At 43.9% G+C, this 15183-nt stretch overlaps 1 protein-coding gene across 4 annotated transcripts in view; it reads right to left on the bottom strand.

Annotated features, from left to right (window-relative positions):
- Window positions 1-1620: 1620 nt before the first annotated feature.
- Window positions 1621-15183, bottom strand: part of CENPF (centromere protein F) — a 62380-nt gene continuing 48817 nt past the window's right edge. For all 4 annotated transcript variants that reach the window (XM_032318158.1, XM_032318161.1, XM_032318160.1 and 1 more), the window contains exons 17-20: window positions 13603-13765; window positions 7758-8231; window positions 6156-6334; window positions 1621-2549 (exon numbers count right to left, since the gene is read on the bottom strand). In XM_032318158.1, coding sequence (XP_032174049.1) covers window positions 2346-2549; window positions 6156-6334; window positions 7758-8231; window positions 13603-13765 — 1020 coding nt within the window. In that variant the 3' untranslated portion in view covers window positions 1621-2345. The remainder of the gene's footprint in view (window positions 2550-6155; window positions 6335-7757; window positions 8232-13602; window positions 13766-15183) is intronic.

Here is a 15183-nt window from a genome sequence, read left to right as displayed (position 1 = left end):
AGGAGTTCAAAGTTTTTTCCCTAACCCAAACCCATTGGGAAGTGGAACGGGTCTCCACCCCTCCTAAAGTGGGGGGGCCCCTGGGAAGAAGGGTCTTAACTTTTTTCCAAGTTCAAAGAAACCTATGAAAAGTTCATAGTTCCAACAAAATAAATAGAATGGGGACAAATGAGAAAAACCACAAACAAACCTCCAAGGTTAACACATGTGCAAGTAGATGGGTGATTCTTAAGAAATTGGGCTACAATTAAATGTTGGTTTTTAATTCCCTTTTTATTAAAGATTCAGCCCCTTTGGACTCTTGATCATTCCCAATAAAATGAAGGATCAACTGAGATCCTACAGAATATTCAAGATGAAAGAATCATCTCCACCAAGTCCCTCATTGTACAGGTTGGGAATCTGACTCCTGGCTCTCTGGAGTTGGTCTGTTTCTCCATATGATTTGTCAGCTGGGATCTTTCTGGGACCTAACTGGCTTAACAGGTACCTCAGAGTTGGGACCAGGGTATATTCACTTTCCATCCTATTTGCAGCTTGATATCCTGCTTGCCCATTTAGGACGACTGTGAACAATTGCAAAAATGGAAGGCATGCTAAGTATTCCCTATAACATGGAGCAGCTACACAGTCCACCTGGGAAAACGTGAAGACGCTTTCAAGGACCCATGGAGCTCCTCAGCGAGTCCTACTGAGTGGAATCTTCCAGTAACTGGAGACAGCCAACAAAGCTGATGGCCTGATCCCAGTGATGTCTACTCCGGGCCATGCCCTTGAGCACATGGCAGCCTTGGGATGATTTATGATAAGGATATTGCACCAGACCACAACCGCGAGCCCCTGAAGAAAGAGGAAAGTCAGGATATCACTTTCAGTAGATGAATACTAAGAAGCTTAATATTATTGAAGCATTATTCAACAACAGAGGCCACCTTACAAAGGCCAATTTTAAAATATAAATGATAGTATTTGTCAAGGTTTATATATCAGTCTGAACTGAAAGCCAAGAGCAAATTGTTTTTTACTTGCTCATGTCCTAGAAAATTTTCTTACCCTGACCAAGGACAAAAAAACTTGTTCCAAAGTTTTTGGATTTGATGTGGTTCATAATGCCTGCATATTTTCAAACCCTGTCATCAATAAATAAGCTGGAAAATACCATACCTGTGTATCCTTGCTGATGCAATTTACTGGGTATACACAATGTGCCAGGCACTGGCTGGACATATTATTCCTGTATAATTCCTATATAATCTACATGACCCACATTCTAAATCATGTCTTTTAATATAACCAAATACATTCACTAAATATACTAGTATCTTTTGTTAAAACGCTAAGATTTTTATTTATGTGATCGAAAGAGAGAGAGAGAGAGAGCACAGGGGTAGGGACAGAGGGAGAAGCAGACTCTCTTCTGAGCAGGGAGCCTAATGCAGGGCTTGATCCCAGGACCCTGAAATTATGACCTGAGCCAAAGGCAAACGCCTAACCAACTGAGCCACCCAGGTGCCCCAAAACTTTTCTAAGAGGCTGTTGACATTAGCAAGAAATAGTGCCAATGCTCTGAATGCATTTATATTTAGAAATCATTTTTACAGAAAACAAAAGTGACTTTTATTAGGAAGGAAAATGTCTTGTTTTAATACGAGATCACCATTCGTGAGAACGCACACTAAAAGAACAGTAACAAATTGGTCTCAGGAAGAAATAATACAGTGACAGAAAACTTGCTACACCACATCTTCAAGGAGCCTGCAAACAGGCCCAGTGGAAACAAACCCACAGCTCCTGCCAGCCCCACACACAAGTATGTACAGGTCACACCCGCGAACATTTAGAAAACACGCCGGACGAGGAGGAGGATCACACTCACACGTGTCTATGCGTGCGTGATCTTTCTCCATTTTACTCAACTGAAAGAAATTCTTGATCTAAAATTACTTCATGCCTAGCTGTACACATAGGAAATATAAAGCAAAAGTTCACATTTTCCTGGGAGTTTTTCATCGGAAGTAGATGACATATTTTGGATTCTCTTAGGGTGAAACCCACATACAAACAGAAGTCACGGCATCATGCTTGCCATCGAAGTACGACATCACCAAAACCTTTATATGGTGCCACATACACCATGGAAGAAAACTGTCCATGAGGTGGTGATCAGTGCTTTCGAACTTGTCCAATACTTCTACCTGCGAGAGCTAAAGAGTACAATGTACTTAGATTTCTAAGTGATTGTTTTCTTCCCACGGGTAATGTGCTCTCTGACTGAAGAAAATCCTTTGCAGATAGGCATGCTGCCTTCTGGTCTCCTGCCAGGGTCCTGACACACAAGGTCGCTTCTACTGGACCCTGCAGTTCTCACTGCTCTTGGACTCGGGGACAGCTTCGGGGCTGGGGGCGAGCCGGCCTCGCTTGGCCCTCAGGCCCTCCCTGGGGCTGTCAGCTGGACTTCTCTCAGGAAGGTTATTGACCGAGAGGGATCTCGTGGTGGGTTCTCGGAATGGGGCGCTTGAATCCACTGGGCTTTGTTGAGCAACCTTGACCTGCAACGAAGCATCTTTGTTAGAGGCGTAAATCACATTCACATTTCTACAACATGAAAATAAAGTGCTTATGTCACCACATTTTAAGTTAAAATGTTTAACTTTAACTTCAGCCCTCTGCAGGTACACAGCTTTACCATTTCTTTTTCCCTGAGAAAAGGTCCCACCTCACAGACGCTAGGAGGATGTCGGACATGAACTCTGATGACTGCCCCTGTAAGCCTTCCTTGACACCTCTGATGGCCAAAGAAGACTCACTCCAAAGGCTAGTGTGATCTTCTTAGATCAGAAGGTAAACTTTGAGGGCAAAGTCTATGTCCTCTTTACCGTTCTATCCCCAGTGCCCAGAATAGGCTTGACTAACTGGCAAATTTCAATATATGCCTGAGTGAGAATCAAAACCAGCTTTCATTCAGCTCAAGTGAGCCCTGCTGTCATTCAAATGAATATAATCCAAATGAGTAAGACTATCTTCATATGGTGGAAGGTTTATTTACAACATTTAAAATACCTAGAACCTGTTCCTCATATATAGTCATTTTAAACATTCTATTTATATATATATTTTTAAAGATTTTATGTATTTATTTGAATGAGAACGAGGGAGCACGAGCAGGCAGGAGGGACAGAGGGAGAAGCAGACTCCCACTGAGCTCCACTCGAGACTCGATTTCAGGACCCTGGGATCATGACCTGAGCTGAAGGCAGACACTTAACCAACTGAGCCACCCAGGCGCCCCTCTACCCCTCTACTTATATTTGTTTTGTTTCCATACTGTATTTGGATTAAAGCAGAATAAATAATAAAGTCCCAAGAGAGTAAATCCACTTTCTGATACCCGGCCTTTTAAGAGAAAGAGGGACCTCAGAAGATGTGAGGCTTTCGGACAGCTGGGTGGCTCAGTCAATTAAGTGTTTACCTTCAGTTCAGATCATGATCCCAGAGTCCTAGGATCGAGTCCTGCATCGAGCTCCTTGCTCAGCGGGGAGCCTGCTTCTCCCTCTTCTCCTTACACTGCTTGTGCTCTCTCTCGGTCTGATAAAATCTTGGAAGGGAGGGAGGAAGGAAGGAAGGAAAGAAAAGAAAATGTGGGACTTTAAGAAGCAGTCAAGAGGGCAAGGTAGCTGGCAGAGTCAAGTTTCTGAGGTTTACACAGTCATAACAGAAGATATGGGGCCGGGAAAGAGAGAGAGGAACAAGACAGATGAAGGATAGAAAAGCTTCATTTAGCCAAAGTTAAAGGCAAGAGTGGAGGACTCAAGCAGGAAGATCTTTAAAAGGTAAAGAAGAACAAGGAGGGGACCCCTGTTCGTCCCTACAGGGAGAAGGAGCTACGTGACGGAGAGCCACAGACTCCAGTGACCTCCTCCTGAAGCAGCAAGAAAAAAGAATGGAAACTATTTCCCCATTTATATTCTTTCCATAGGAAGTAGGTGGTTTTAAAAGGCAGCTAAATACTTTTCATTACAGAAAACATAGTAAATCTGGCCAACAGATCAAATCCCTGGAAAGCTTGCCTCTAACTCGGATTGTGTACAGGACACTTAAAAGGATCAGCCTCGAAGGATCAGGACTTAATGGAAAATTACCGTCCATGGAAAGTTAAAGGAAAAAAACAGAGTTTCACTGATACTTTTTTTAAGTAGAAAATGATACAAAAGACAGGCATTTCCCTTGAACCCATCAGATGTAGGAAAGTCAGATCTTTAGGTTCACCACTGAAAAGAGAGAGAGAGAGAGAGATCACTCGCATTGGGAAAAGAATATCTGAGCCATCAAACTCTTTCTTAATCCCAATTAAATAGCCAAAGCCCACCCATTGGCTTCCCCTCTAGACTCAATTTCTCTGATCATGAACTGAGGAAATTATTATAGGCTGCGATCAGTTTAAACTGTGATTTTGATCCTCATGTTAGTCAGTTGGCTTCAGACTTGTCCCTGTAGGTAGATGAGGTCCAATTCACTAAGTATTTAAGCTATTAAGTGTAGGGGTGTCTGAGTGGCTCAGTTGATTAAGCGTCTGCCTCCGGCTCAAATCAACGTCTCGGAGTCCTGACAGATCAAGCCCCGCGCCGGGTCCCTACCCTATCTTACAACTCCATCTGCAACCACAGCAGCCAGAGGACAAGCACGTGGAGGGCTCAGTAAAAATGAACCTCATTCACAGTAAGAAACACAAGTACCCACTAGACCACTGACCAACACCGCAGTGACGGCATCACCATCATCCTCTGTAATTTAGTGTCGGGTCCCCTGGCACTGACCACCATCCCCAGGTTCAGACCAAGTCTACAGTCATGACTCGCGTGTCCCCAACAAAAGAAGAGCTCCTGGGCTTACCCATCCCAGAGACATCCCGGAGACTGACCCTCACCTGCTTCGCATCTCCCCCACCTTGAACCCGACAGATGTCACCAAAGGCCCCGCTAAATGACCTAAGGGAATGTCTCTCTCAGACCTCAGCCAGGCACATCAGGCAAGGACTCAACATCCTATTTCTAAGCAACTGCCTTTGGAAAAGATGCCTCGGCTCTCTATTTTTCAACCTGAATGATGAAATTTGCTTAACTGATGAGGCAAGCATTTTATAAGGCGCCTCAGAAAATGCTGACTGACCAATAGGCTGGGTTTTGAAGAGTTTGCATCTAACCGGGAAGTCTCCCGGGGGTCCCCTGTCAAGAGGAACCAGGCCCCATTCCCTTGCACGAGCGCACAAGACTGCCTCGCGATTCCTCAGCGCTGGTGCCCAGGGCGGCCGGGTGCCGCCACACTGAACACGAACCTGCAGGAAACCATGGTTACCGCTGCACTCAGCGGGCTCCGCAGCATGTGGAAAGCAGGCCCCCTAGTGTGCAAAGCTCTTGTTCCTGGATAATAAGTCTGAACAGCACATGGAAACTGCCTTTCCAACAGGTCCTCGGAAAAGAGGGGAGAAAAATGACCCCTGGGGCAATTTCATGAGAGGATTTCCTAACATACCTTTAAACTTCTATTGTAATCACGTGAGGACACCAGCAGCTCCAGGAAGTCAACAAATAGGTGGCCAGATGCCCGACACCGTATGAGAGACAAAGACACAGGGAAACCGGAATCGTAGTCAGGAGCCCCACAGTCCTCATAGTGCAGCTCGGAAGGAGAGCTCCTTTCTTTAGATGTCTAATGAAATATTTGCTTTTTGTAAAGTAAAGGAGTAAAAAAGATAGGGGAAAAAACGAATTGGCAGCTGGGGGTCCAAGGGGTTAGAGGAAAAAGTGTGAAACAAGCAATGAGCAATGCCTGTGGTCAAAAGAAAGATGACCTCTTCGATTCCTTCAATGTCCTGCTTAACCCGGGCTTACACACACTTTGATGTCTGATCTACAATTTCTCCTCACTGTGCATTTTCCATCAAACTCTAAGTGGCCTGCCGGATCAAGGAGACCATAGCTGCAGAATAATATAATGTTTATCCCCAGGTCTGCTCACTATGTCCTCAGGACTAGCTTCCTTACAGTGTGTGGAGAAGGTCAGACTTTTAAGAGCTCCCAAGTCAGTGTCAAACCCTGGCCTGACAACACTGTAATTTCCTGGATTTAGGACGGCAGATCCAGGTTCCTAGGAGTTACCTTCTGTGATCTGCTGCCACCAGCTGTTGGCTGGGAGGTCTCAGCCTGATTTTCTTTGTTGAGGCTCAGAGGGGATGGCGCTAACTTCTGCGCAGCGAGGCGGGGGCTGGTCCGAGTGGGCATGGTGGTTCTCCGCAGGACATACGGGCTTGTCTTTCCTGTTGGGATATCAGCAAACCCTAAAGGCAAAAAATGCTGGCTGTCAACATGGCTAGGTCCGACTGAATCCACAGTGGAAACAACAGACATCAGGTGAAGTTCTCACGGATAGAAGAGTAACTCCAGAAACACGGCCAGCCCCAGTGGACAAGGGATTGACTTCACAGTTGCCAAATCAAACAAGTAGCTAGTGGTTTCTTACCAGACACACAAGAAAACACAATGGAAAAGGGGAAAATAACATTAAACAGAAAATTTTTTTCCCGCTTCTTCTTCTTCTAATCAGATGTCTTAACTCTTAATTTTTCTAAGATCTGGAGAACATACCAACAAGACTTCCCATAAAATTTGGATTGGAGAGAAAAAGGGAGGATCAAATGGAGACGCAGAGAAAAAAAAAAGTCAGCTCTTGTTTAAAATGAGAAAAGGTAAAATGGTAACAGCCCCTGCTACTCAGGTGGGAGGAGAGAGCCGACCCTATAAAAGAGGGATCTCACTGTCCGCTCACAAGGTCTCCCTCCAAAGTGGGAGCAGACGTGACCGGAGGTGCATAAGAGCAGAAAGTCAATCGCAGTGACGCTAACGGTCGGCATGTCACACACCCTCCAGAGCCACGCTGATGGCTAACTAAAGCAGCATTTGTTTTTGCCTTTAACCCTTTAATTATAAATAAAACGCAGTAATGAGAAAGAGATAGCTAACCGCTTTGGGGCCAGATTTCCTAAGGGCCAAAATTACTCAGAACAGTGCTCTTCAAATTATCTATGGCAAAGAATCAGTGCTGATATTTCTTTGAGCTACAGGGGTGGGGGGGGGTGGTTTCCAACCAGCTATGGAATGATAATCTCTGTATAACACAACAAGAAAGAACCAAGAGAAAACTCAAAATGTGTTTTGCATGTTGTTACCAGGTCAAATTGCAATGAAAATATCCCAACTCTTACTCTTGATTTTTTTTTTTTTTTTTTTTTTGGACAAAGACCAGTAACAAACCATTCCCAGACTGGCCAGGGTCCCTGGGCCACACTTGAAGGATCGATCACTAGGTTTAAATTAAAAAAACAAAAAGTGGTAAGTGTCTCCCATCCCCTAACTCGCCTCCTACCTGGGTGAGACATAGATTAACGGTGGAAAAGCTTAAAGAGTGTCCTCGATTTGGAGATTTTCAGCACAGAAACATCAAAGTCCGAAGAGATTTTGAATAAGCATTTCTGAAACCTACTAGCACGTTTTGTGTTGCAAACATGAGTAATTAGGTTCTAGTCCTTTTCTCATGCAGAAAGAAAAATATACCTTACCAGTTTAAAGGCGGACTATTGTTTCTGAAGGTCCTTTAGTTCTGTTGCACAATAATCTAAAACATAAATGCTTCTTTTTCATATGTGGACTTTTACAGGGAATTTCAAAAGAACACACATAATTTTGCTTTTAAATTATACCTACCTTTCTTTACAACTTCTGGAAGTCCTTCTGGCTCAAACTCAGTGTCTCTGGTGTCCTCTGTGGGGTGAATACCACTTTTGACTGCTTTCCTACTCTTTTTAGAAAATGTCTCTGGGGTAGAAGGCGCTGTGCCTCCTCCATCTTCCCGAATCCCAGTGGACCTTTGTCTTTTGCCTGAAGTTTTATTTTGGCTGGATGACAACTTCTTTTCAGTAGCAGAAGGGGCTGGAGAGTCTTCTGAAACAACGGAATTTAGCAAAGGAGAATTCTGGACATTAAGTTTAGACCGTGAACTCAGACGAGCAACTTGTGTCTCCAACATCTCTTTGGCTTTCTCTAACTTCTCGTGGCTGATGAGCAGGGAACAGTACTTGTCCAGGTACTCATCGGCCTCCTTGTTTTTCTCTTCAAGAGTTTCTTTCAGTTCTTTGATCTCTGCCATTAATTCCTCTGCGTTAGAATCCACAGCAGTACCTGTCAAAAACAGCGACACACTGTAGACCACTTGATGTTTCTCTAACTATAGAATGATAAAGCAGATAACCTTAGATTTGATCTTAGATTTTCGCTTAAGAGAAGTGGGAAAGTATATGTATGTGTGTTCTTATAGATCAAACAACTCTTGTTTGGGAGGGATCATATCAAGTATGTATTCTAGTAGGTTAAATGACTTTCATTAAGACAGCTTAAATAAAGTCCATCAAAATCTCAAACTCGTATCCCAGCCACCCCATCAAAACTTCGTTGCAGTTCATAGATCAGATGAGTTAATGGATCACATCCTCAATCTCCCCTGTCCATTCTTTTCAGCATAAGTGAGTAAAAAATAAAAGTTGGTAAAGACTAGGAAGTCTGTTGGAATAGCTTTGGGAAATGGAAGAGGATAGTGACAAGACAAGTAGAAAACAGCCCTGAAAACCATTTTCAAGAGGATCTGGTGGACAAGTGCTTGAGAGCTGCTTCAAAGGCGGTGATAAGGGGAAAACTGTGGTCTAAACTGGCCGACCAAACCAGCAAGGCAATTCCATCCCCTGTTTCAAAGCCCTTCTGGGTTCTTCTTCCCTACCCCATTCCCTGCGTGCACTAAAACGACCAAGGATACGGAAGTAGAAGGGTATAAATTCCCCTCCCTGCTAGTGCTCGGGGCTCAGACTTTTAGAGAACGGTCTCCTCTGAGCCCATCGGTGTTAAGCAAACCTCCCATCCTCCAAGGTCTCCGAGGGCCACTTGGTTCTTCCATCGGGACCCAGTCCAAGTTCCCTAACACGTGGTTCCCTGCCCTGCAAACCCAACCACGCTGGCCCATTGTTGCTACCAGTTTGCGGCATTGGTGGGGCAGGGAGCGAGCGAGGTCGTAAAGGAGAAGGCGCGTGGCCTGATTTCCGGCAGTCTCCCTCCCGCCCAGTCGCCTCAGGCCGGCCACGCCCCGCTGTTCCCAACCAGACTCAAAGGAGACCTGGCAGGTGACGACCTGGTCCCCACGTCGGATTCCGGTGAGGCCTGGGACCCCAGGACCCAGTCAGGCCCACCCGTCGGGGTGGAAGGGGAGACTGACCACCTCCCAGAGACCCCTTAGAAGTCTCACAGGTCGGGCCTCCCTGGGGGGTGGGGGGGAGAGGAAGGGCCCCTCAGGTCAGGAATGCCCCGAAAGTGGGGACAAGAAGGAATTTCCGAAAGGAAGGGAATTCCACAGATCAGGGCCTCTGGGGCAGGGTTGGCGGGGGGGGGGGGGGGGGTGTAAGAACTTGTGGAGTGAATGCAGGAGTGAATGTGCAGTTTGACCGGGCTTGTCAGGGACTGAGTCTGTGGCTCCACAGGTGGGCACACTTAGTGTCCCCAGAAGCCTGCGTAGTCCGAGTGGACCCTAACCTGTTTCTATAGTGACCTCATAGGGTCTACGGCAAGCCCTTGGGGCACCACTCTGTGGTTTATACGGACTCACTTTGGCTAAGAGGCACCCAGGTGTCCTCTCGGAGGGCGGACAGGTGGGCATCTGACTGGTCTTTCCTCTGGAGGGACACCCACCCTTTATCTGTCTTCAGGCCAGCGACACCGGGAGGGAACACACAGGGTAGACAAGAGAGCCCCTGGTCATCATGGGTGGGAGTTCTTCCAAACCTACTGTCTTAGACCATATGCTCAAAAGTTTTGAGAAGGGATTCTCAGGAGACTATGGGGTCAAATCGTCTCCTGGAAAATTAAGCACTTTAGGTGAACCGGAATGGGCCACCTTCGGGGTCGAATGGCCCTCCGAGGGTGCCCTGAGCCCTACCCACTGTCCAGGTCATTTACACAGTCATGTCGGGACTCCCGGACACCCTGCCCAGTTCCCGTATATCGATTCTTGGCTTCAGGTAGCCCAAAACTCTGCCCCCTCGAGTCCGATTTTTGTGCTAATAGGAAGGACCAAAGTAGGATATTTGTAACACAAGTAGATGAGCCCAAAGGCTGTGAGGAAGCAAAGTTTACCGGGGAGGCCCTGCCCAGGGGCATCGGCAGCAGCAACAGGGATGAGCTCTGGACAAGGATGAGCCAGTCAAGAAGCATGGGGACAACCGTCCTCCTCTGACCCAGGGCCTGAAGCTGAGCTGCAGGAACACGGTGCTCCTGCTGCTTCTCAGTGGCATGTGTGGGGAGAACCTGATTTAGCAGCTCGGACAGCCCACAGGAAAACTGATCCAGACAGAAACAGGATGTAAAATAACAGGAGCTCTCATCCTTATGTTGGTGGGGGGGCACGTCTGGGTGGCTCAGTCAGTTAAGCGTCTGCCTTCCACTCAGGTCATGATCCCAGGCATCCTTCAGCCAGGGACTTTAAGGAATATTCCCAAGCAGCTGCTGAAACTCCCTTTATTTCTGGGAAATTTCCTGTCTGGCCTGACATGGACTGCCTTCTCCCCCTTGTTGGCGGGAAAATATGGTGTCTGCTCCTCTGGAGCTGATGAGCTCCTGAACCGGGACCCCTTTCCCCGCCCTCTAGATAATTGTCTCAAAGTCTTCTTGGGTGATTGTTAAGATAGCTTTCAAAATCTTTGGTAAACTAAAACTTAAAAATTTTGCTTGGATGATAAATGGAATTAAATTTATTGGACATCTAGGTCTTTTCCAAATAGGATAAAGTGCTAAGTCGTTAATTACTAGACATAGGATGGTGCTTTTGACTTCTTACTGCAAAGAAACCAAGGATATTTAAATCTGCCGGTAAACATGTTTTGTGCTTAACTGATTCACAAATTTGCCATCTAAACAATTCTGGTGCAACAGTTCACTACTGGTTACTCTTTAGTTTTCACTAGAGATTAAGGTTTCTAAACAGTGCAAAATTCTGCTAACTGTAACTAAGACTGGTGGAAATAAGGGAAACAACTCTGTATGTAGAAAAGTAGAAGATATGTAAGAAAGTTATAAGGAGTGGGAATGCATTTTTGTTGAAGGTAAAATAAGGTAATGTTGTACTAAATGAGATGGGTGTTTGGAAAGAAATGGGTTGGTGCAAAGTCAGAAACCAAAGGAAAGCTGTAGAAGGTTTATGGAGGGAAGACTTTGTGACAGAGTTTTAGATGTGGTCAGGACAGACTAAGATTGAAAGAAACAGATTTTAAAGTACCCTGGTATAATTCTGTGATCTCTCTGTTCAAAAAAGTTTCAGGGGCACCTGGGTGGCTCAGTTGGTTAAGTGTCTACCTTCAGCTCAGGTCATGATCTCAGGGTCCTGGGATGGAGCCCCACATTGGGCTCTCTGCTCAGCGGGGAGCCTGCTTCCCCGCCTCCACCCCCACCTGCCTCTCTGCCTACTTGTGATCTCTCTCTCTGTCAAATAAATAAATAAAATCTTTAAAAAAAATTGATTTGCTATTAAGAAAAAAATATAAACAGTTGTCCAGAAAAAACAGTTTCTAGGTTTTGCCTATATCAGGTCTTTAGCATGGCTAATCCTATTTAGGCATGTGCTTTAAAACTTTCTAAGGTTTAACAAGTTTTCACAAGATTTAAATTGTAAATGAAGTCCCTTTAACTCATTAGGACTTTATCTTGATATGCTAAGTTACTCAGGAAATACTGCTAAACAGGGGATAAACACTTGGGTAAATGCTGTAACTATTCTAGAGGTTGTATGCAATTCCTAAAGTTTTAATAAGGTCCTCACTTGATATTTTAATTACTGAAGTGTTATATGTCACAGAAATAACCTGATTTCCTTGCCAGCTATACTGTAATCTCTCATCTCATCAGCTCTTTAACCATGTCCATTCTGAGTTGTTGTCACTTACAATTGCTCTTACTGTCCTGCAAAATGAGTTTCATCTTCAAGGAAGTTCATATAAAGGACTTTTAGGACAAAACAGGTATTTGATATCTTTAAGATCAAAACTAAAATGAGTAAGAATTTCCAGAACTAAAAGTTGCATTCAAACTAGACAAGGGTTAGTAACATGGGACTAAATGAGATAAAAGGACAATTATAGGGTTGTGACGTTGTTTGAAACATTGCTGGTCTCTACCGTTTATTCTTCTGGATTAAGAGAAATTTTCTCTTAAGATATCTATGACTTAACAAAAAACATGATGAAGTATTCATTTGTAAACAAATTGAAGCATTTAACTTTTCTCTCTACCTGAACCTTCTAAAATTCGAAAGGTCTCAGTAAGTGTTCTTTCTTCCATGGCAGTCATAGTTATTTGCATAAGTTCAATAAGAATCTGTTCTCCTTGTAACAGTGCACCATTGAAAATTTCAGTTATTTTACCAAAGCTTTGACCGGAATTTCTTATTTGAGAGCCATGCAGACTCAGGTATGACCAAACAGCGTTAAGGAACTAAGGTTGACTTTATGAAATGTGGAGCCATAAAGCCCCTTGGAAATGTTGGGCTGATACCTTGCTTACAGAGTTTTTAGCAGCCACACCAGGTAAGTAAAGAATGTCACTTCCTGGCAAGTGAAGGAACTTCAAGATATTTTGGGGACCTCATGAAGAGGAAGCCAGGAGTCCTGATCAACTTGTAGCTGGCCATGGTTGGCACCAAATCCACTGGAAAAACCCCCTGGATCCACAGTTTACTCCAAGTACTCTTCGAAGCAGGGAAGACCACTGACCCACCCTGTGAAGCTGTGGTCCAGAAAAGCCCCTCATACTAGGCTTGGCACCATCTTCCCACACAGTGAGAGCATTCTACTCTGCAGACATAAGTGGAAAAAAGTGACAAGGATAGCTGTGATTTCTTTTTTATTTTACCTGCCACCCAAACCTACAGTCCCTAAGCCTTCCATTTAGTGGACCCACAAAGATGGGCCAAGTACAGCCAGAATCGGCTATTGATAAATGACCAATGCCAGCACAGAATGTCAATCTGCCTTTGACATAGGAACTTCATAAATGGACACCCACATGAACAACTCTTCTTGGAATAGCTCATTTGCAAAAAGTGCTACCAGTTTTTCATATGTTCTATAGAACAGAAGACACAATAATTCTATTTCAAACTGCAGACTTCATTCTGAATCCTACTAATCCTGTGACCCCAAGCTGCACAGAAAATTCAGAAACTGGAAAATGGACATCAACACGCCGTAAAGGAAAACCGCACTAGTGTGATGAGTGCTGGGTGTTATATGCAACTATTGAATTATCACACTACCTCAAAAAACGATGTACTTACTATATGCTGGCTAACTGAACATAAGAAAAAATAAATAAAACTAAATAACTAAACCTAAAAACAAAACAAAACAAAACAAAAAGAACACACAGCACTAAAAACATCTCTGTGTCTACATACCATTCGTGTATGGTTTCACTAGCAGAAAAGGGTTTTGGCTCATGGATGTGCCCAATTAACGCCTACCTGTCTTCTGTTTCTCTTGTGCAGCTTCAAGCTTAGACAGCTCTTTCTGCAACATCTCCTTTTCCTCTTCCAGCTGTTTACAGGATTTGATCAACAATTTTATTTTCCCCTGGGCACGTTCATTTTCCTTCTTCAACTGATTTGCATATTTTACATTGTCCGCCTACGAAACAAAACCTTGAATTTAAAACCTTGAATTTATTTTTTATGAGTATATGAGAAAATAATCATGAGGTATAATTAAGGATCATATATTGTAAATTTAAGAATTATGATGTTCAGGGTGCCTGGGTGGCTCAGTGGGTTAAGCCGCTGCCTTCGGCTCAGGTCATGATCTCAGGGTCCTGGGATCGAGTCCCACGTCGGGCTCTCTGCTCAGCAGGGAGCCTGCTTCCTCCTCTCTCTCTGCCTGCCTCTCTGCCTAATTGTGATCTGTCTCTGTCAAATAAATAAATAAAATCTTAAAAAAAAAAAAAAGAATTATGATGTTCAAAATAAAAATGATTCATCTTCTCTATTCAATTTCCTAGGTCTCCCCAGTAGACACTGTGGTTTTGTCACTTTCTGAGTGGCAGCAAGCATAAATCTTGGTTCCTAAGGAGCCCACCATGTCTGGGTTCACCCAATGGGAATCACACCTTAGGGGCTAGGATGGGAGATACATGGGCATATTTTTGGTGGGTCAAAACTTCTCAATGATTGAGGGGCCTAGTGGTGCAGTCAGTTGAGTGTCTGACTCTTGGGTTTCAGCCCAGGTCCTGATCTCTGGGTCATGAGATCGAGCCCTGCATTAAACTCCCCACTCAAAGCAGAGTCTGCTGGAGATTCTCTGTCACCTCTCCCTCTGCCCCTTCCCTCTGTGTGCTCACTCTTTCTCTCTCTCAAATAAAAAAATCTTAAAAAAAAATTCTCGATGATAGAACTATTTCCATTTGTAGTCCGTGCCTTTGTATAATTTCAATACCCAAGATGGCATTTGTGTTGGTGACACCAAGTGAAGGCCAAATAATTTTATGGCTCATGATACAAACTTAAGTTCTACAGTTGCTCAAATAGAAAGTGAATAGAATGGTAGGAAAATGATAGAATAATACACTTCTCAGGAGTACAAGTTCAGGATTCCTTAACCACATCTGCATATTCCAGAAAGCTCAATGATTTAGAGGAAAAACCTCACCTGAACAGATACAGAGGTATTTATATATAGTCTTTATTTATCCCACCTTGTAAGCATAATCATACATTTTGTTGCAGAACTATGAATTTGATAATGAAGTATTGCCCCATACCTTGCTGGGATATTATGTGATCTATGGCATATGCCTTGTATTATGTGATATTAAAAAAAAGCAGGCTTCTAAAACAAACTAACTCCAAGAGTTTGCTGTTAAGAGATCATGAACATACAAAGGCAAACTGAACTATTTAAATTTAAGAGAAAAAAAAAAAAAGAACTGGGCATCCCATTCACACTGCAAGTAGATTTCATTCTTTGTCTATTTCATTTTGGAATAATATTAGCAGTGTTGCAGTAAATCTGCATTTTTCAGGATTTTTATTTCTGAGTCCAACATTAATTGG

The sequence above is a fragment of the Mustela erminea genome, chromosome 17 (assembly GCF_009829155.1).
Source record: "Mustela erminea isolate mMusErm1 chromosome 17, mMusErm1.Pri, whole genome shotgun sequence".
In the NCBI taxonomy this organism is placed as follows: domain Eukaryota; kingdom Metazoa; phylum Chordata; class Mammalia; order Carnivora; family Mustelidae; genus Mustela; species Mustela erminea.
This window is presented reverse-complemented; position numbering and strand designations above follow the sequence as displayed.